General features: G+C 39.2%; 1 protein-coding gene across 1 annotated transcript; it reads left to right on the forward strand.

The window, feature by feature from the left end:
* Positions 1-3,059: 3,059 nt before the first annotated feature.
* LOC133737505 (uncharacterized) lies at positions 3,060-7,167 on the forward strand. The gene is made up of 2 exons (XM_062165042.1): positions 3,060-5,448; positions 5,786-7,167. Exons 1-2 carry the CDS (start codon positions 3,060-3,062, stop codon positions 7,165-7,167), a joined length of 3,771 nt encoding a protein of 1,256 aa, XP_062021026.1.
* Positions 7,168-21,381: the final 14,214 nt, after the last annotated feature.

Consider the following 21,381-nt stretch of genomic DNA (forward strand, 5'->3'; position numbering starts at 1 on the left):
CCGGCCCAGCAAGTTGCAAACCCACCACACAACCATCCATATCAGAATCAAAAACTGATCCATATTAGAATCAAGACCTCATCCACGTTGTCCAAGATCCAAACTCAATCAAAACCCACCACACAACCATTCATACACATAAAACCCAGATAAATTCCATCACCCAAATTCAAAAAACCCAGAAAACAAAAAACCCAAAGATCTACCTTTACCTTAAGAAAAGCAAAGCATCAGGACAACTCTTCCTTTATTTTGGTTCTTGGAAAATTGGACTTTTTTTTAACCATAGGAAAATTGGACTTGGATTGTGTGGTCTCGATAGATTAGGCTTCTTTAGAACTGAAGGGGAAGAGGAAGAAGTAAGGGAAGAGGAAAAGGAAGAAAAGAGGAAGAGAATCTGAAGGAGATTTGACGTGTGGAGACTGGAGAGAAGACAAATACTTAAATAATATTAAAGAAACATATCCTTTCTTCAAATGTATTAAAGAAACATATTTGAAATTACTGGGCCCGGGACCGGACCGTTTTGTAAAAAAAATTTCAGGGCCCGGATCGGGTTTCCGTGCTAAAAGGCCCAGCTCTACTTGCCGATCTCTTTTGTCATCCTCGCCTACTTGGCACTCCATACTTTTTTCTATTATATATATATATATATATAGGATTTTTCTCAGGTAAGGATGTCCTTACCTAAGGTTTAGGTACGGATTTGGTGTTTTCACCCACTTTCCGATCACATTTTCACATCTTAACCGTTCAGTTTTTAGGTCCTAATGTATATGACCTAAAAACTGAACGGTTAAAATGTGAAAATGTGATCGGAAAGTGAGTGAAAACCGGAAATCCGTACCTAAGGCTAGGTAAGGACGTCTTTAGTGTAGCCGGACTGTATATATATATAGACCAAAACAAAAATTTTATTAATAAGCAATGCTACAATCAAATTTAGGAGTAATTGCAGCTTCGCTAAAAAAATTTCTTGATCAAAGCAAGTACAAAATAGTATCACACTCCTTAAGGCATCTCCAATAGAATATTTATTTAAAAAAAAAAATTGAAATCTAACTAATTTTAAGCTAAGTTTGGTCTCCAAAAAACTAGCTAAACAAAAGCTAAATTTAACTTTGGCTTAAAAACCTAGTTTAACTAAAATTTAAATTTAACTTGAGATTTATGTATTCTATTTGAGCAAAACTCAAAAAATAACTAGTTATATTTCAATTTCAGCTACTTTTAACGATGAAGATAACTATCACCGTTGAAGATGCTCAACATCAACAAAAACTATCATCAATTACAACTTTTTCGAGCCATGGAAGACCAACTTCCTTCCCAAATTTGGTATTCCACTCTCTCAGATCTTCTTGAGCTATTGCATGAGCTGCTCGGTTACAGTGCTTTCTTCCTTGACACTTTTTCAAAATTCCTCTTCAACTATCTAATTTCATCAAATATAGGACCTTGCGTGCTAAGATAAATACCCAGGCCATTGAAAGCATGAATGACTAGCATCGTACAGGTTTGGGTTTTGCCGTAAAATGTATTATTGAATGGGTCACTAGCTTTTTTTGGGCTCAATAGTTTTTGGGTGCAGAACAGTTTTTTTGTTTAGGGTCAGTGATTTTTAGAGTTGGCATTTGGATTGGGTTAATTGCTTTTGGTGCAGTCATTAGCTTTTGGGTTGAAGTTAGTAGCTTGTTCAGGGGTGTAATCACCAGTCAATAGCTTTTTGGACATAAAGGTACTCTTGCAATTAATGACATTTTAAAAGGTGAGAACGCGTTCTTGTTATTATCTATAAGCTGCTTAAGGCTTAAGAGTCATGATTTGGATTTGAGATATTTACCAACTCTACTTAAGAGTCATGATTCGGATGCGACTGAAATTACAGACATGTTTCCTCTCCCAACAGGCCAAGAAGGTCCACATTGGCTGGAGTAATGTTGTAGGGGGTTTAAAAGGGTAGCGGGACTGCCAAAAGACAACCACCTAAACTTTGACCATACGAAACACAAATTTTAGACGTTGTCTACACTCTGATATCACTTATTGTGCTCAAACGGTAAACAGTCTCACATATACAATATATCGGTATTCTACTATTCCTCCCACCCTAACGACCTAAGGTGGAATGAGTATGAAGTTGTAAAGGAAAAAATCTCGGCATTCGTGTGTAATTTCATTCTTTAAAAAGAATGATGACTCTTCACTTTTTTTTATGTGGGTTTTTACGAAAATGCTCTAATCTAAATGTACAATAATTCTAACAACCTGATAAACTCGATCGGGAAAGTATGACCTTGCTACCGACAGAGATGGGAAGCAAACGCTAGCTAGAACCACGTATAGGGCACCTTAATTTTTTTGAGTTTGGACAACACATCATTGCATTATTATTATTAATCAAGAGGAAACAACAAGAATGATCGAATCTCAAAAAAAAAAAAAAACCGAAAGAAGAAATATTCCAAAGCTGTTAAGCTCAAGTTGACTCTCATCACATGCTCGTGCTTTGACAAACCGAGATCATAATTCACAAGTCCCTTTCTTTAAGCTACTTGTCATGTTTCTGGCCATCCAGAATCGAGTACTTGATCATCACAAGACAAACATTAATTATAAAATCCCATTCTTTCAATTACGGGGGAGGATTCAGTGCACCGACGTGCACTTGCACCAACATAAATAGATGGTTAGATTATATTAAATACACTCTTAGGTTATTAATAAAAATATTAATTATAAATATCAAGGGTTAAGATCATCTTATAAGTGTTGGGTCATTTGCACCGTCGGTGCATAGAATAATTTCCATTCAATTACTCACTGAACCATTTGTGCATAGAATAATTTTCATTTGTTCTAAACATAAACAATAAGGGATATTCGTAATTGGCATATAACTAATTAAACAATGCACAGCAAGCAAACGATAACAAAAACAAGAAACACATGAATCAAATGAGCAATCATCTTAGAACACAGGAAAGTAATATGCATTCTAACCTAGCCGCTTCCGTCTAGGGTTTTCTTCTCCTCCAGGGAGACTACCATCTTCCACCATGAACGTGGATGTTCTCAGTTGGAACTGCAGAGGCATCTGCAATACGACAACAACCAGAGCCTTACGTGATCTGATTGCACAAAACAGGCCTCAGATCGTGTTTTTGTGTGAAACAAAGATAAGTCTATTGTTAGACTTTGAAAAGCTTCATCGAGAGTTAGGGTTTGCTCATTCCAAAGAGGTTTTGAGTGAAGGCCAAGCAGGGGGATTGGGGATGTTCTGGACGGAAGACTTGAATGTCCAGATCCGGACAGTTTCGTCTCATCATATCGACATGGAGGTCAGTGCAGGGCCAGGGGAACCGCGCTGGAGGCTTACTGGGTTTTATGGCTATGCGCGGACTTGTGAACGTGATTTATCTTGGCAACTCCTTAGGGATTTGTGTGATCTGGATTCTCTCCCGTGGGTGATCATCGGGGACTTCAACGAAATCTTGAACAATGGAGAAAAGGTTAGTGGCCCTATTCGTCCGGAGCGTCAGATGAGAGGTTTTAGAGAGGCTTTGGGGTATGGCGAACTGGTTGATCTAGGCTTCCAAGGGAATCAGACAACCTGGTGGAATTCTGAAACACAACTGAGACTGGACAGAGCTGTCGCTACTACTTCTTGGAGTGATATTTTCGGTTTCTCTAGGGTGCGACACTTAGCTCCGAGCGACTCGGACCATATTCCTATCCTGTTACAAGCTAGCATTGTTCCACTTCCGTTGAGACCTAGAAGGCATCGTTTCAAATTTGAATCTTTCTGGTTACAGCATGAAGAGTGTGATCCTCTGGTGATCTCTAAATGGCAGACTACTTTTGAAGGGGTACCCATGTATGCCTTAACGAGGAAGATTATGTGTACTAGGCTTGCTCTGGAGAAGTGGCAGCGTAATACTTTTAAGTGGAGACAGCAGCAGATGTTAGAAGTGAGAGGCAAATTAGAAAGTCTAATGGGGGCAACTGTTTCTGACGCGGTCAATGAAGAGAAGTCCTCACTGATGACTTCTTTGCAAGGTCTTCTAGCACAGGAAGAAGCCTTTTGGAAGCAAAGGGCTAAGATAACTTGGTTGCAGGAAGGGGATCGCAACTCGGGTTTCTTTCATAGGAGGGCGGCCAATAGGAAACGGAAAAACTCCATACTTGGCTTGTTTGATGCTAATGGCGTATGGCAGGAGGATGATAGTGGAGTGGAGGGGGTTGTTACCTCTTATTTCTCCAATATGTTTACTGCGACTCCTCTAGATAGTGAAGCAATTGAACTTACATTGGCAGCCCTTCAACCTTGTGTTACTCCAGAGATGAACCAGAAACTCTGTGAGTTGTATACGGAGGAGGAGGTAAGAATTGCTCTCTTTCAGATGTATCCGACTAAGTCGCCGGGCCCTGATGGGATGCCCCCTCTTTTCTTTCAGCATTATTGGGAATCAATTGGTAAAGATGTTACTATGGCTGTTCAAAGTTTCCTGCACACGGGGTCTATGTTGAAACAGATAAACTTTACCCATATATGCTTAATCCCTAAGGTGCAGCAGCCTGAAACGATGAGTGATCTGCGACCTATTGCCCTCTGCAATGTTATTTACAAACTATGTTCGAAGGTCATAGCCAATAGGTTGAAAGTTTTCTTGCCTGACATTATCTCTCGTTTTCAGAGTGCATTTGTCCCTGGCAGGTTAATCACAGATAACACTTTGGTAGCCAATGAAGTTGCTCACTATGTTCATAATAAGAGAGAGGGCCCCGATGGCTATATGGCTCTCAAGTTGGATCTTAGTAAGGCTTATGACAAAATGGAATGGTCGTTTTTACGCAAAGTTTTGGTCCGTTTTGGTTTTGCTCAAGGTTGGATCGATGTTGTAATGCAGTGTGTGTGTTCGGTCCGATATTCTTTCCTAGTTCGAGGTAAGCCTAGAGGGTATGTTATTCCATCCCGTGGATTGAGACAGGGGGATCCATTATCACCATATTTGTTCCTGCTTGGGGCTGAAGGTTTCTCGGCTTTGCTTCAACAGAAACAGCGACTTGGGCTACTACCTGGTATTGCAATATGTCCAGGTGCCCCTCATGTTAATCACCTACTGTTTGCGGATGATAGTATGCTTTATGCCCAGGCCTCTTCTGCCGCGTGTTTTCAGATAAAAGATGTGATTGAGACTTATGGTAGAGCATCTGGGCAGGTTGTGAATTTTCATAAGAGCTCCGTGGTGTTTAGCAAGAATGTGGGTGTTTCTGACCAAGAAACAGTGGCGAATTTATTAGGAGTGGAGATAGTGGAGTCTCATGAGCGTTATCTGGGTCTGCCAACATATGTGGGTCGGAAGAAAACTGCTACTTTTGAGTATATCAAGGAGCGACTTGCAGAGAAAATGAAGCATTGGCAAGGCAAGCTGCTTAGTGGAGCAGGTAAGGACATTTTGATCAGGGTAGTTGCCCAAGCTCTTCCTAATTATGCTATGAGTGTTTTTCAACTCACGAAGAATTTTTGTGAGGATCTTGAGCAGTTGTGTGCTAGATTTTGGTGGGGTAGCACAACAGATAAAAGAAAAATTCATTGGAAAAAGTGGGACGATCTCTGTCATCCTAAAGAAGTAGGCGGTTTGGGGTTTAGGAGTCTCTCAGAATTTAACATGTCGATGTTAGCCAAGCAAGCTTGGAGGGTGGTTTCTAATCCTACTTCTTTGGTAGCACGATTGTACAAGGCTCGTTATTTCCCTGATAGCACGTTTTGGGAATGCTTCAGTTCATGCTTCTCCTTCCTATTCGTGGTGGAGCATTTTTGCCACGAGGGATTTTATTCAGTCAGGTTCTCTTTGGCAGATTGGTGATGGTCACAAGGTTTCAGTCTGGAATGATGCATGGATTCCTAATCTTCCTACTTTTAGACCACAAGGCATATTATGGCGAGCTGAATGTCCCACTTTAGTGAAGGAGCTTATTACTACTCCAAACTCTTGGAATGAAAATAAGATCTGGACTGTCTTTCTTCCTGAGGATGCTGAGGCTATTCTTTCAATCCCTTTGAGTAGTCGAAACCATGAGGATAGGTTAACATGGCAATTGGAAAAGCAAGGTATGTTCACGGTTAAATCTGCTTATCGTTCTGCCTTTACCAGGACATCTTCACAGTTATCTCCTGCGGTGGTGGCTAATCAACGGGTTTGGAAAAAGATTTGGCATGCCAAAATGCCAAGCTCAGCTAAAGTGACCGCATGGAAGATTTGTCATAACATTTTGCCTACAATGGACCGCCTAGCTGCTAAAAATGTGGTATTGGATTCTCAGGTGTGTGTTTTGTGTAATTCTGAACCAGAAACGATTATCCATTTATGTCGTAATTGTCCTTTCTCTAGGGCGGTGCTTAGAACTAATGATGGCATAAGGAGGTGTTGTTTAGAGGTTACTTCGGATCAAATGGAAGCGTTGGACTGGATACATTTTTGCTCTGAGAAGCTTACAAGTAATGTATTTGCTCAACTTCTATTTTTTCTATGGGGTATCTGGAAAGAAAGAAACGCTCGTGTCTGGGAGAAGAGAGTAGCTTCGGCCATAGATGTTGCAATCCTCTGTTCTACGCGACTGAGTAGTTATGTTTTCCATAATTCCAAACTGCAGAGTGGTACTCATATAAGGAGAGTTCTTCGTTGGCAACCTCCTCCCCCAAGTTGGTTGAAATTGAACTTTGATGGGGCTTTTCATACTGGGAAAGCAGCTGTGGGATTCCTAATCCGTGATTCTGAAGGCAGCTTCATCCAAGCAGCTGGTATGATCGTTACTCATGTGCAATCTGCGGAGCATGTTGAACTATTAGCTTGTAAGGCAGCAGTGGATTTTGTTTTGGAAAACAATATGCAGCCCATTATTTTTGAAACAGATTGTTTGGTCCTGCAGCAGAATCTGTCTCGAAGGGATCGGAACACTTCTTTACTAGGAAGAGTGTATGATGATATTGCTGACGACATGGAACTTATTCCGTGTTCAAGGATCCTTCATGTACGAAGGGAGGCTAACGTTGCAGCACACCTTTTGGCTGCTCATGCTTCTGCTACTGAACAAGATTTCTTGCTTTCTTCTATTCCTCCTTTTCTTCACAATGTAATTGCTGCTGAGCAGCTTGTACACTGAGTTTTACTCGACGTCCAATAAAAGCCTAACCTCCTTCAACTCAAAAAAAACGATAACAAAAACAAATTCAAAATGATTTTTATGCAAGTCCTACTCAAAACAAACGACAAGCTCCATCTTTCTGAGAACCATCTGGCCTTCTTCACCTATTAGAAAATATTATCACTCTTCTCATGATGTTGCAGTCGACTTAATTTGGGTTTAAGATTGATCGAGAATCTAGTGGCCTATTTTAGAAGATGAAAAATATTAAGTTTTGATCTTCTTCTTTTTTTAAGGCAATTTAGGTGACGATCGAAAAAGATGTACGTGGCTATATGGCTATTTCTGTAGTAAAATGACAATGAATATAGCTGGAGTTTGACTAGTCGATACATCATTACATTGCATGCATATATATAGAGATGTATGTTCTAGAGAGGACCTACTCAAATTTGAAATTTCATAATTTTTATTATTTTTCACTAGCATACAACTTAATTCAACGATTTTAACCTTTCATTCTTTAGATTTCTATGCAAGAGTGATGTCTACAGAAAACTAGCCAAATTCATAATCATTTGGTTATTGAAATTATGTAAACAACTGTAGTCCGTCAGATGAAATTGGAACAAACATGGTCCTAATCAAATGGTTAAATGTTTTATGATTTGACTGAATTTTTTATAGGATTCATCTGTTTATGTATCTAAAGAATGAGTGATTTAGAGTATTAAATTACATGCTTATAATATGAGGGAGCAATAGTTATGGTACGAAACATTCCTCAACACTGATAAGGGTATGGTATGTTAATACTTCTCAAATTTACAAAAATACCACTGTATTTTTATTTTCATTATTTAAGTAAGTACCACTACATCCAAACAACTATTGTCATACCAATGGTTACTACCGACGAATAAAAAAAATATTTCTGAATAAACAAAAGCTATTGTTATTCTTCATAAAAGTTATTGTCATTTGTTGGAAAAATAATTATTATCAATCAAGAAGCCTGACATTCACCAAATAGGTTGACAAACAAAATTACAGAAATGTTACTATCATTCTAAAAAGAAAAAGAAAAAAAAGCTAATGTCATTCATAATAATTTTTTGAATGATCAAAAAGCTTATTGTCGACGAACCATAAAGTTAATTATAGAAAAGGCAAAAAATCACTAATGATAATTGAGTTTTGACCTGCACAACAAACCTCACTGACTTTTAAAAATATCACTTAACTCACTCACATTCAACATTATCTAACACTTAACTCGCTATCGTTAAATATCCCGTTAGAAGCCGTTAAAGTTAAGGGTGTATTGGTCTAAATACTAAATAATACATTTTCAACATAAAAGATTTTTTTTTTAAGAAGAAAATAATAAATGATATTTTTTTTTGTTTTCCAATTAAAGTTTAAATTAAAAAAAAAACGCATTTTATAAGAAATTATTAGAAAGCTAAAGAAAATTAAAGAAAAACTAATTAAGTTCTTGAAAAATTTCCTTTTTTTCTAATTCTTAATTTGTTAGATGTTGTTTTATCAAAACTTTTTTGTAGTTTTCTGATAATTTCTACTAAAAAAAAAAAGGAAATTTTTTTTTGAAATAAAATTGAACTTTAATTGAAAAAATAATATATCTATCATTTTTTTTTTTACAAAAGTTGAAAACGTATTATTCGACGTCAAAAAAGTTGAAAACGTAATATTCGTTGTTTAGACAAATATACCCTCAATTTTAACAGTTCTTAAAGGAAGATCTAACGACAGTAAATTAAATGTAAAATAAAGTTGAATGTGAGTGATTAAGTGATATTTTTGAAAAGTTAGTGTTGAACAAGTTAAAACTCAGTGACCATTTGTAATATTTATCTATTCAAATCTTTTTTTTTTTTTTTTTTTAGAGAATATTGTCAACTCATTCCATTGATCAGCGAAATTACAACATAATCACTCATCCCTGTGGGACTGTCAAAATAGTCACTACCTAAGTAATTCAACCTTTTTAAAGATCATGACGCCCAGCCAAAACTGCCCTAAAGCACCCATGAGAATCAAAGGGGCACAGATGCTACGGACATTCTTGGCGACATATTCTCAGAGAGATCCTATGAACTCCTTCCCCATAGGAAAGAGAGTCCTTACAACATAAAAATAGTAAAAGATAAATAAAATTCAAGCTCAAAGAAATAGGCCCAGACCCAAACACGAAACCCTAGTAGATAGAGGCCCAATAGAATTGGTGAGGCCACCCAACCACTTGGGCACCCCATCCAACAGCCGCCAACCACTAGTCCACCTCCCTTCAACGACGCCGGTCAAGAAGATCTGACCCTGCTGCCCGCCGCATCCTTCGCCGCACCAAGCCGCAGCCAACCCCAGTCCAAGAACACCATATTGTCCCTTTAGCAAGAGGTCATCGTCGCCACAACCCCAAGCCAGGTTGACGTCGCAATCCGCGGCCGCCATCAACAGAAGTTGAGATCCCACCCCATGCCACCGCCCGGAACTCCAGTCCGCAACCCGTCCACCACTGGCCACCAGATCGTCCTGCTTAGTCAGCACCAAGCAACGAGACCCCGGAACCATCACTGATCCAGGTTGCCCAGGAACACATCCCAGTGTCGCTACCTCGCGCGACCCAGGATCACCATCGCTACTGCCAAGGCACCCGACCCCGAACAAAAGAACAAGAAACAAAGTTTTTGAGACGCCAACAACGAAAAACCCCGTCGCCTTCAATCTCCTGGTGACCAGATGAGAGGGAAAACCCATCTCCTCCAGCCCAATTTTCATAACCGCCGCCAGGAGGCCACGACCTCCACCTACCTCTCAGAGAGAGTAACCTAAGCAGTTTTATGGCTTGACCAATGATATAAGGATTCAAAAATAGCATTCAAAATATCTTTTAAGTGTATTAAAAACTTTATTCCTTTCAAAAAAAAAAACTTTATTAACAATTAGGCCACAATACATTTTTCTCCATATTCACTCAAAAATCATCTCGGCCACATGTCACTGGGTCGAGGGATTCTTTGGGTTACACTTGTCCTTTTGGATTGGTAACGTGTGCGCGGGAGTGCCAATTGGCAGTCGGGAGGCTAAGCGAGGTTTTGTTCGAGGTTTTGTTCTGTTTGTAGATCTTGCACCGATCTGACTTCTGACCAGTTGATTGTGGGCCGAAGAAGGATCAATCTCTGTTGCGGGGTTCTCTTTGCCATGAATGCAAGGACATTAGCACAGATCGGCCTTACCTAGCCGGAATGTTCGTGCTGTGCAACTCGGTGAGTGAACGTGAAAGTGCAAGTGACAATTGATAAATCTATGGGATGCAGATACTCACCAGTCACAGTAAAAACAAAATCAAAGTATAAAATGTTACCCTGATGCCTTGATTCAATACGGGTACGAACAAATAAACTCATGAATGCTAGAAAACTCATTTACTAGATCCAAAGGTTCTGGTGATGTCTATTTTTGGTGATTTTCTTATTGAGTGCAAGAATGTAAATAACGCCAAATAAACAACAACAGGAATGTAAAAGTGCAACAAATAAAGATAAACAACAAGAATGTAAACTGCGGGAAATAAAGTGCAGCAAAGTAATAATCGAAAAGATAAATTGCATGAATGTAAAGAACAACAATTTAAAGTGCAGGAAAGATAAATACCGGTAAAGAAAACGATAAGATAAACACGTAAAAATTGATAACTGTTGTTGAAATGTACTGATGAAAATTTGTGTAATTGCGTCGAGCGTTTGGTCTAGCACCTCTAATAAAGATGCCTATGGTACTTTTTATAGTGAATGATACATGACTGAATAAAGAAAAAGATACAATCTTAGCCGTAACTGTCGAGACTGTATTGATTGCATGAATTCAAAGTTGAGAATCAATGCGCGGTTACTCGCTGTACATACCACCTATATCACATACCGCCAAGCATAAGCAGCGACCTCTTAGGCGGGCCCCGCGACATGGCTAGTCCCCCCTACGACATGCATCCGGTAGTCCGACACCCGAGCTACCTCGCTATGGTGGAGGTCGGTCGGTACCTCGTAGGGAGGCCACCCTCCCATGCTCTCCAAGAGGCTTCAAGAGAAGCAATATGTGTATTGTATCCCACATTGAAAATATAGAATAGAGTGGGACTTCCTTTAGCTATAAAGGGAAGTCCTCCCTTTCTTAGAGGAGGATGGATCCATGATCCCCACATTTGTATCACTACAAAGGTCACTTGACCTCATTCATAGTAAAATATCTAAGTGGACGTAGCCTTGCCTCAAGGGCAAGGTGAACCACTATATATGCGGTGTCGTCTCTCTCTCTCTCTCCCCATCATGCTTCTTAGTTACCGTATTCTTCAGTAGAAACATTGGCGCTAGAAGGAGGGTCCTATATTTAGGTATGAGCCTCCGACCTTGAGCAAGGGTCATGTACGGGTACAACAAGTCATCGGGTACATGGGTACATGAAGGACCCCCTCCACTCCCAAGCCTCGCACTCATCCGGGACTTTCATGAGCCAGCGGGTACTCAAGTTAGCAGGCACGCGCAGGATACCCCGCACCGTGAGCAAGTCACGTATGGGTACCGCCCATCAGCCTATCAAGCAACTCTCTCGTCCATGCATGCATCACGCATAGTGACCTCTCCTTGGTCAACATACCGCCCAGTATCCACTACACATCCCAACTCATCCCGGCAGAAAAATTTGCCGCCAGCGAACTCGCCCGGCAGCAACAGCACCTCATCTACATCCTTTCGGTAACCAACCCAGTAGCTCCTCTTGCTTCTCCAGCTCCGAGTAGTTTCGAACACGACCTCAGCCAAGGAGCCATATTTCCGGCACTGGGTACTTATACACTTCCGAGACCTCTTTGATTTCTTCTCCGGGATCATGATCATCTTACCACAAGTAAAGGTTTGGTACTCAGACAATTGCTCTAAACACCCGGGAAGTTGATTGGCAGAACCTGAGCAGCCACCTGCATATCTCTCCGGGCACCTGCTGGCCCCCTTCACCCACTACTCTGCGGAAATCAGACACGTCCGGGGTTCTAAAGCAAATTTTTTTTTTTACAGAACCTGAGCAGCCATCTGCATATCTCTTCCGAGCATCCCATTTGCAGCAGCTCCTTCCCAAACACCATCAGCAATCAACCTAGTCCAGTAGAGTCAAACATCTCGCTGGTGCGACTTGGTCACGCTTAGGCCTACTAGCTCAACATGGTCTCGCTCTCGTACATTCCATCATCAAGGGTCAGTCACCCACGTCCTGGCTGAGCACCGGCAGTGTCCTCGCTTCCCGGTAACTGTCACCGGCAGTCAACCTAGCAGCTCCTCCCGGCAGCACCTTTGCTTAGGTAACCGGAACTTTATTGTCTTGGCGACACATCCCGGCAGTGTATCTCTCAGACACCGACAGCTTAACATCTTCTCCTCTCACAGTACCAGCATCTTCAATCCCAGCTTTGCTTACCGAGCGGTCCCTCTCACGGTACCGGCAGCTTCAATCCCTGATTTGCTTACCGAGCGGTCCCTCACAGTACCGGAAGCCTCAATCCCAGCTTTGCTTACCGAGCGGTATCTCTCACCGAATCCCGGACACCCATCGATCTTCGATTTCCCAACTGGCCTCTGCCTCTCCGGGCACCAGCAGATATGTTTCCCTCAATTGCCTGCCTAATTACTCTGGCCTCTGCCTCTCCGGGAACCTGCAAATCTCTTGCAGCCCGTTTAGTCTTCAAACTACAGCCCCTTAGCACAGCTGGAGAGATAATATGTTGCTCACCCGATCCCACCTCAATTGATCTTCTCCTAGTCTCTCCGACATGTGAGCCCCCGAAATTTTTGTTTAAATTTTGAATGTAATTTTTCGCCAGGTGATTTAAGTGAAGAAATTGACCTTGGAGATCAATTCGGTGTCGAGACTTCGATTTGGGCCTTATAATTTAAGTGTGGGCCAGAGCCCTTTTGTTTTGGGCCTAGAAGGCTACAAAGGTCTAGTGAGGCGACCGTTCGTTGTAGTTTCGAAGACGATAAATTGAGTTGTAACGAAGTTTTGGATTTTTAATTTTTACGAAATCGAGTTTTGGGCCAAGGACGAAATCGAGAAGTAATTTAGGGTAGGGCCGGCCCTAGCCCGGCCCATGATGACCCCTAGGTGGTGGTAATGGGGAAGAATGTCTGAAGATAGGTGCCATAGCTGGTCTTAAGACACGCGCTTCCAACATTAATTAAGATGAAACATTAATGTTCAGCCAAAAAAATAGTCATTATAAAAAATCTCTCCAAAAATAAAAATTAAATAAACCAGATGAAAACCTAATGCAGGAGTAAGGGCTCTCAAAACCCGAGCACGGCCGAATGTGGATTTCATCCTAGAGGACTCCTACGTCTCCCAACCATCCTTCTCCATGGCATTCAAGTTTTCATTTCAATAACTTTTTTTACAAAAGATGGATATATATACATAAATAAATTAATAAAGAGTGTAGTTATTATCATCTTACCAACCCGGTCTGTCCACGCTCAACAGCCCGCCCCCCACCAAACCCGCAGTCCATCCAACCCAGATCGGATCTGGAGGAGCTCCACCATCTCCACCTTTCTTTTTATTGTCTCTGAGTTTTTGTTCCATTTTTATTTTATTTTATTTTATTTAACTCAAGGAATAAAGTGACAATATTGAGTCAATAGGTGTGTAACAGCTTCACCCTGAAATACATTTATGAACTTGTTAGTCAGCATATCCAATTATTCAGAAATAAATAACAAGCACACTAATTCACTAAAATAATCATGCATGCATGTGATTAAAAAAAGGTCAATCGATTTTTCAGTTTGATTGATTTGTTATACTCTTCTATAATTGAAAAGTGAATATCTAGATTATAACATTATATTGTGGAGTAAGCTCCATCTACTGCACATATTATCCCTTGCTCACTCTTGCTGACTTGATGATCTATAAATATATATACTTATCTGGCACTATTACACTGGTCATGTTGTGGAAAATTTTCAAAAACTACTCCAATTAATTTCTGAATAGTTTTGTGGTTTGTTCAACTTAACATCCCAATTAAAGATAATTAAATAATTTGGTTGTCGCTCCTTCAACTGATCTATATAAAGTTTTAAGAAATGGCACAGTGAACTATATAAATGTTCATCCAAATCCCGCACATGCAACCATACAAAATTGGTGAGAACCCTAAATAAACAAAACATATTATCCAAAGTTTTTTATTTTTTAATAGAGGAAGAAAGCATCAAATAGCTCTTATAACTATTGGAGAGGAAAGATCCCACAATAGAAGAAAAAAAATGACAAAAGATAATATAACTTATAAGTTGGTGAATCACACTCAATTGTATCGATGCCTTTTGTTATTAAACCCAACATATAACGTGTGGTTAAGTTGTGATAGTATCTATATAATGGTAGGCCACGAGCTCCACTTGTCGCTGTTTAACATGGTATCAGAGCGGATCTCTCTCTAATAGTCATAGGTCCGAATATTGCCATAAAAAAATACCGATTTGATTGTTATCATGTGTCCAATGTGGGCCTTGGATTGTTACCAAGTTGTCAATATGAGACTTGTGCCCCAATTTTCAATGTGAAATTGGATTTGTTAATTGATTGCACGTACAGACCTAGAGCTAGATTGCACGTGAAGCGGCGTGTTAGAGAGATAAGATCCCACATTAGAAAAGTGATAAAAGATAATATAACTTATAAGTGGGTGGATCATATCCAATTATACCAAGACCTTTTGTTATTAAAATCCAACATCTAATGTATGGTTAAGTTGGGACAATATCAGTACAATGGTGGGCCAGGGGCCACGTCTATCGCTGTTTAACAACAACAACAAAAACCCATCCTAGTAGATTAAATGGTTTTGACCATGATATATATCTTATGAATACTATATTTTTATATAGCTTGAGGGTTTCATTCAGCTCATTGAGACCAACAGCAGAACTTCCAACATTTGAGTGAGAAAGACACCATGTCGATGTCTTTGATGTTGATTTCCTAGGCTGTCACGCCCCGAATTTTAATCACAAATAATAATACACTTTTAATCAACACAAGAACTCCGGGCGTGATGGGTTCGAGTCACGATGGGGGTAGGAGTGAAATCCTTTGATTCTCTTTTTGTAGTATAAAAAATAAAAATAAAAATAAAACCCATAACTACAACCATCAGTTTAATATCCTTCCATATCATGCTTACCTAAGTCAACTCGTGACTAAAACCACATGCTCAGATTCTCAACCTAGCATCCAATTACACAAATTTTAGTCAAACAAAACCACATCAAGTAGTGTTTGAAAATCATGTTAACGCACAACGGTGAATTACAAAATCACACTCTTTTCCTCTCAAACGGAAATCTTGTTATCAATGTGATCAATGTGATCAAAGGTGAAAATCAATGAATCAATGCCGATCCTCTCTATAGAGAACAATCGTCACTACTATGACCCTTCAAATCATTCAAACTCTCAACAGTACAACCAAGAAGAAAACAAAGCAATCACAATTCAAAACAAGGTAAAACAATTCATAGTAGCCCCTGCGTATAGTTTTAGTTCAGGAGGTTACATTAAAACAAAGAATTCAGTCATAGTAATCATCACAACTCCATGCTCTGACATCTGTAGGTAGCTCCAACCTTCATAGTTACCATCTTTTTAGTTGTTAACTTAATAACAAACATACCTCCTTCACAAAGAAATCATCACAGTAACCCTCTCGATCATTGTTAACTTAATAACAATTCAACTCCGTAACAGAGCAATCATCACATTGATCAATCACATAGATTTCACCGGTCATCACGCATATATTCCCACATGCTTTATACAACAATCATCACAAAGATCATCACACTGATTTCACCTACCATTGCGCAGATATTCCTACACATGCTTTACATGACCATCATCACAAAGATCATCACACTGATTTCACCGATTATTACACAGATATTCCTACACAAGCCACCATATCTTAAATCACCATTTAAGATAGTCATACTAGACCCACGGTATTTCAACAAATGAAATTCTACAATCACAACTCCATACACAATTTCACTATTCTCAAACCATATGTGATTTTCACCAATACACACGTAGTCATCCACTTAGAAATGCCACTAATACCAACTATAGTTTGCAGTTAAATAAATAACTCCCAAAGCGATAAAGGTAACTCCGTTCGTAATGAACATTGTAAGATTACTCACCTCTGAATCCCGCTACATCTTCACACGCTAACCAAGATAAACACAAATTGCCCCAATCCGCTCAACACAACTCTTTCAAGTACCTAATCACATATGGTCTCATCTCAGTATACAAAACACAAAGCTATTAAAGTTTGAAACCCCCCGTTTGAACTAAAATCCGAAATTAACACCAATTGAGGCGGAACTTCATTCAAGACCACCCAAAGTCTCTGGAACACTTCTATGATTAATATGTCACAACGACAAGTCGATCCAACGATCGGATCCTCACGGATAGAAAACCGAACAATTCTGAAATCACCAAAAACCATAACATGCTCATACAATCTCCAAATGCTACAAACCATATATCAAAACGCTCGTATCGACGAGTAGATGATATTTGGTAAAAGAACCTACCCCAACCATGGTCGGACGCACCGCTGTGTCAAACTCTAAACCAGCTTGATCTAACCATCCAAAATGGAGTTTACACTACGAGAATCAACTTTAATACCTAGAGCAAAGCCCAACTCGGCCTAAATTGCCGCTAGAAGCTAAAAATCATTGTTCATCGTGAGTTGGAGCTCCTTGGGTGGAAATAGATCAACCAAACCTCTAAGAATCGAACGAGCATGCTCTCAACAACCTAACGCGACCGGTTTGAAGCCTTGCCATCTCCGGAGCACGGGAACCGATCGGGTCCACCGTCGCTCAACTTCTCCGCTTGGATGTACGGTCGTGGATGAGAATCGGTGCAAGCCACCACCGTAGGGAGGATGGCGAGGTAACTCTAAATGGTTCTGGGCCGGTGGCACCGTGGATTGTTGCCGAAAAGGGAAGATGCAGTTAGGTCGGGTCGGATGGGAAACTTCCGAATCCTAGGGCTTTGAAGAGAGAGAACGGAGAGAAAGGATTTTCTAAAAAAAGAAACTTTTTGAAAATATCACAACTGATTTTCTAATTTAGGAAAAATCTATTTATAGTAAATTTCTCAAAATAAGAGGAACTTCCGCTGACCATAACTTTCTCATACGAACTCCAATTTCCTCGTTCCACATGTCCACTTACTCGTATCGATGAGCTCTAAGAAAGTTTTCGGAGAAACTCAACGAATAAAAAATCAACTCCTTGACCCCTCAAAAATAAAACATTTTGAGTCATTATTCGTCTGAAAGACTTCCACTCCATCCCCGAACCACAAAATCGTCCCAACCACCAACTCGATAATTTCTGAAAAATCATCGGAAATTAAGGATGAATTTCCGGGGCATCACATGGGCTTTGGAGCGGCACTTAGTGGTTTTGTCACTTTGTGGTAGGGTTTTGTGCCTGCATGCTTTTGGTTGTTGGATTGAGGGTTTGGTCTATCATGGGCAATGTGGGAGGAGGCCATGGTGGTTGGGTGTGCGGTATGACGGTATGACGGTTGTGTCCCTAATTGCAACAATCAGGGGCGACTCGTGGCCTAAAGGTAGTTGCAGATCTTGATTCTGGTTTGGTTTTGTCTATAGGAGGCCTACTTGAGATGGAATGTCTAACCGTTATTACATAGGTTTTGGAGAGGTCATGGAATTTCGATTTGGGTAATTTTATATATGATATGCAAAGTATAATGGTGGTACGTAGTTTGGCAGGTACTCTTAATCATGTTTAGTTGTGCAATGCGCTTATGGTTAATTTATCTACTAACGATTAACTATGGATGTTGCAAAAATGAATTGGGCATTGTTTTTTTTTTTTTCTTTTAAATTCTTCAGAGTCTGTATTTGTTTTAGAATTAAATTCAGTTTACTATCTTAAACATTACACCAAACATCATGCTAGTCCTTGATGATTTAAGTTCATTAGCAACACTCATAATCATATGCTTACAAATTCGATCAGTCTAGTCCAATTCATCTATTTTGACCGTTAAATGCTTATGTGGCTCACTTGGAATGTCTAATTTGGATCCAGTTGGCAAATCTGGGGGTTTGGTTTTATTTTGGGACCCATTTGTCATTGTTCAATCCAAGTCATTGTCAAGTCATCAATAAATGTGGGCAATATTTGAGCCACATAAGCATTTAATAGTCAAAATTGATGGATTTGACTAGATTGATCAAATTGGTAAGTATAAGGGTGTTGCTGATGAAATTAAAACATCAGAAATTGACATGATTTTCAGTGTAAAATTATGGTAATAAACTGCATTTAGTCCTTTGATTATTTGCTTTTTGTGTTTGAGCGATATTGAAATGTGTGAGTAATTAAGTAGTTCTCATTTTTATCATGTTCGAAAAGAATTGATTAGTTGTGTAATTTTGTCAATCATATATAAAATTGACGTCATCATTATGAGCCAAAAAAAAAAATCAACTATGTTGCCATAGCTTTCCTATTTTTGCTTTAAAATATTACAACTGAAAGTGATTACATGTATAATTCATAATCTCTTTTTCTTGTCAAAAAACAAAATGTAAAAATTCATAATATTTGGCCAAAACAAAAACATGAGAAGAACATTTCATTTTCTCATGAAAAAAAATGCATAGTCTAAATCTAAAAATAAAAATTGAAGGAATTTTTTTATTATTAACAATTACCATCAATCGTAAAGGACCGTGGAAAACTATCAAAATAATTAAGCTCAATCACCATTATATGTAAATCCAACATTAGGGAACAAAACAACTGAACTTAAAAATAATTTTTTCTGCACTTGGATTTACATTAAATGGTGGTTGAGCATAATTTTCTTAGTTAATTACTTACCAAGTGAACATTATTGTTGTAAAGGACCATCTAGGATAAAAACCGAGTTCGTAAAATCCACACAAGAAGGAACTCAACAAACCATATAGAAACTATAGACAACTACAAAGGACTACTAGACAACCTTTCTTTTAACACAAAAGTCCACAACCTTTTCCTTTATACAATTAAGGACACACTCTATTCCCTTTTACCCTTTTATAATTTTACACAGTATCAGCCTAAGGACTAGCCTTCAACATGCCACAACTTCGCCTAACGACCTCCTGTCTAAGCGGCTACTAACAGGGCTGAATCACTGCTGCCTTAATATGATATGGGTTCAGTTTCTAAAGCAAAAAACACAACAATTGCTACTGCATGCTACTACGTACATAACTGTTACTGCTAATAAGTGAACAACTGCATAAACAAAAATATTTTTGTGACAGTGTACTGGGCACAAGCTGAATTTATTTATTCAAACATAAATACAGATATAGAACCCAGAGCCTCACTGTTGGGTAAACAGCTAAAAGTTGTTTAGCTACTGCTACTCATAAATGATTATGAGTACTTACTTGGAATAAAATGCACACAGCATCAAACTACTTGCAGAAACATTGCTACTATCACACTACTACTATGGCTTTCTTACTCCTTGAGAGAATATGATTCTGCTCAATTTTCTGATGCCTTACAAACTGATCCTAAAGCTCCTTATATAGGGAGCAGAACTCAAACTGGAATTCAAAACACAAAAATGTACAGGACAACTCCATTATTTTCTGCTCTCGTGAGTGCTCCGGTTGATTGAGGTCGGACGACGAAAAGCAAATTCCTTTAGGTGAAATGTTTTTCACCTTCATCTTTTCTGAAAAGCAAAAGCATCTTTTAGGAAAAGCCAAAGTTGCTTTCTTTGCTTTTGTACACCTGCTGCTTCACATGTTTTCATCTGTTTCAGAGTTGTGGCCAAGGACAAAAGAGTTGCTTTCCATCCTCGCTTTAGTTCCATTTTCCTCTACGTATGTATCTTCATACATCTTGTATCTTCATACATCTTGTAGTGGTTGTCATTTTCAAGCTTCTTGATCCACTGTAGACATGCTAACATGGAGTCTATCTCTGTTCTTTTGAGAGATAGGAAAATGTCGCTGCTAATAACTTCGGGATGGTCATAAGCAGTAATAATAATTTTTTCTCCTGCTGCCAGGAATGTGTTTTCTGTATTTTCTTCAATGATCTTCTTGATATATTCCAGGGACATAGCCTTCATCCAAGGGATACTGGAATTTGGTTGGCCATTATATCCCACACATGCAAGCTGAAGATATCTTCCTTGAATAATTCTCACATAATTCTCACATAATTCTTCACCATTTTTCTTCTGAATCCATTCTAGTGGAGTAGATCTGAATTTCAACCTAAGAATGCAGTCATTTTTCCTGACATTCTTGACAATGTTAAATATGATAGGTGGCAAACATTTTAGATCTTCATTGGTTTTTGTCCAGAGATTATGGACAAAACCATTTTCAGCAAGCCACAGCTTGTGTTCTTGAGGATGTTCACTCTGAACATTCACTACATACCTTCCAACATAATATCCAGGGACTATGAAGAGAGTTGGAGGAAATGAGTCAGAATTATGACTTCCAATAAGATTATGAAAGTCGAACCAGTCTGATTCTTTTAGTGCTAAAACAGGAACTCTAGCACTTTCAAGATCTTCAAGATACTGGATTCTTTCATTCTGGACAGCACTCTTACTATGCCAAAAAAGCTATCAGACAACAGAGTTCAGACGACAGAATGGTCATTTTCTCTCGTCTGAGTGTTTCAGACTAAACTCAGACGACACATAAATTAAATGTGTTGTCTGAATACAATGAGAAACCATGCTTGTTTCATTTTGAAGATATGTTTAGACTTAGACGACACTTAAATGTCGTCTGAAAAGATGAAAATTTTCTATATTGAACCCTAGCAGAAATTTCAGACTTCCCTCCAACAAGTTTTAGGCTTTTCCCTCTCAAATGCCCAAACCCTATAGCTGAATAGTCAATAGAGTGATATTCAAACAACACAGTTAAGAAATTGTGTTGTCTGAATAAGGTATGTTATATTTTTTTTCCTTTTCTTTTTGGCTTAGTTGCGAAAGACTTTGCGTTTTTTCCACGGCTCTTCTCTTTCTCTTTTCCCATCTCTGCTCGTTCGCTCTCCCATTCTCTTTCTC

The sequence above is a fragment of the Rosa rugosa genome, chromosome 3, assembly GCF_958449725.1.
Source record: "Rosa rugosa chromosome 3, drRosRugo1.1, whole genome shotgun sequence".
Lineage (NCBI taxonomy): Eukaryota > Viridiplantae > Streptophyta > Magnoliopsida > Rosales > Rosaceae > Rosa > Rosa rugosa.

Bases quoted from the DNA above. Each gene is read 5' to 3' on its own strand.
- LOC133737505 (XM_062165042.1), top strand. From the start codon at position 3,060: ATGAACGTGGATGTTCTCAGTTGGAACTGCAGAGGCATCTGCAATACG. The intron at 5,449-5,785 runs GTAAGGACATTT...GGAATGCTTCAG, and splicing joins CAAGCTGCTTAGTGGAGCAG to TTCATGCTTCTCCTTCCTAT.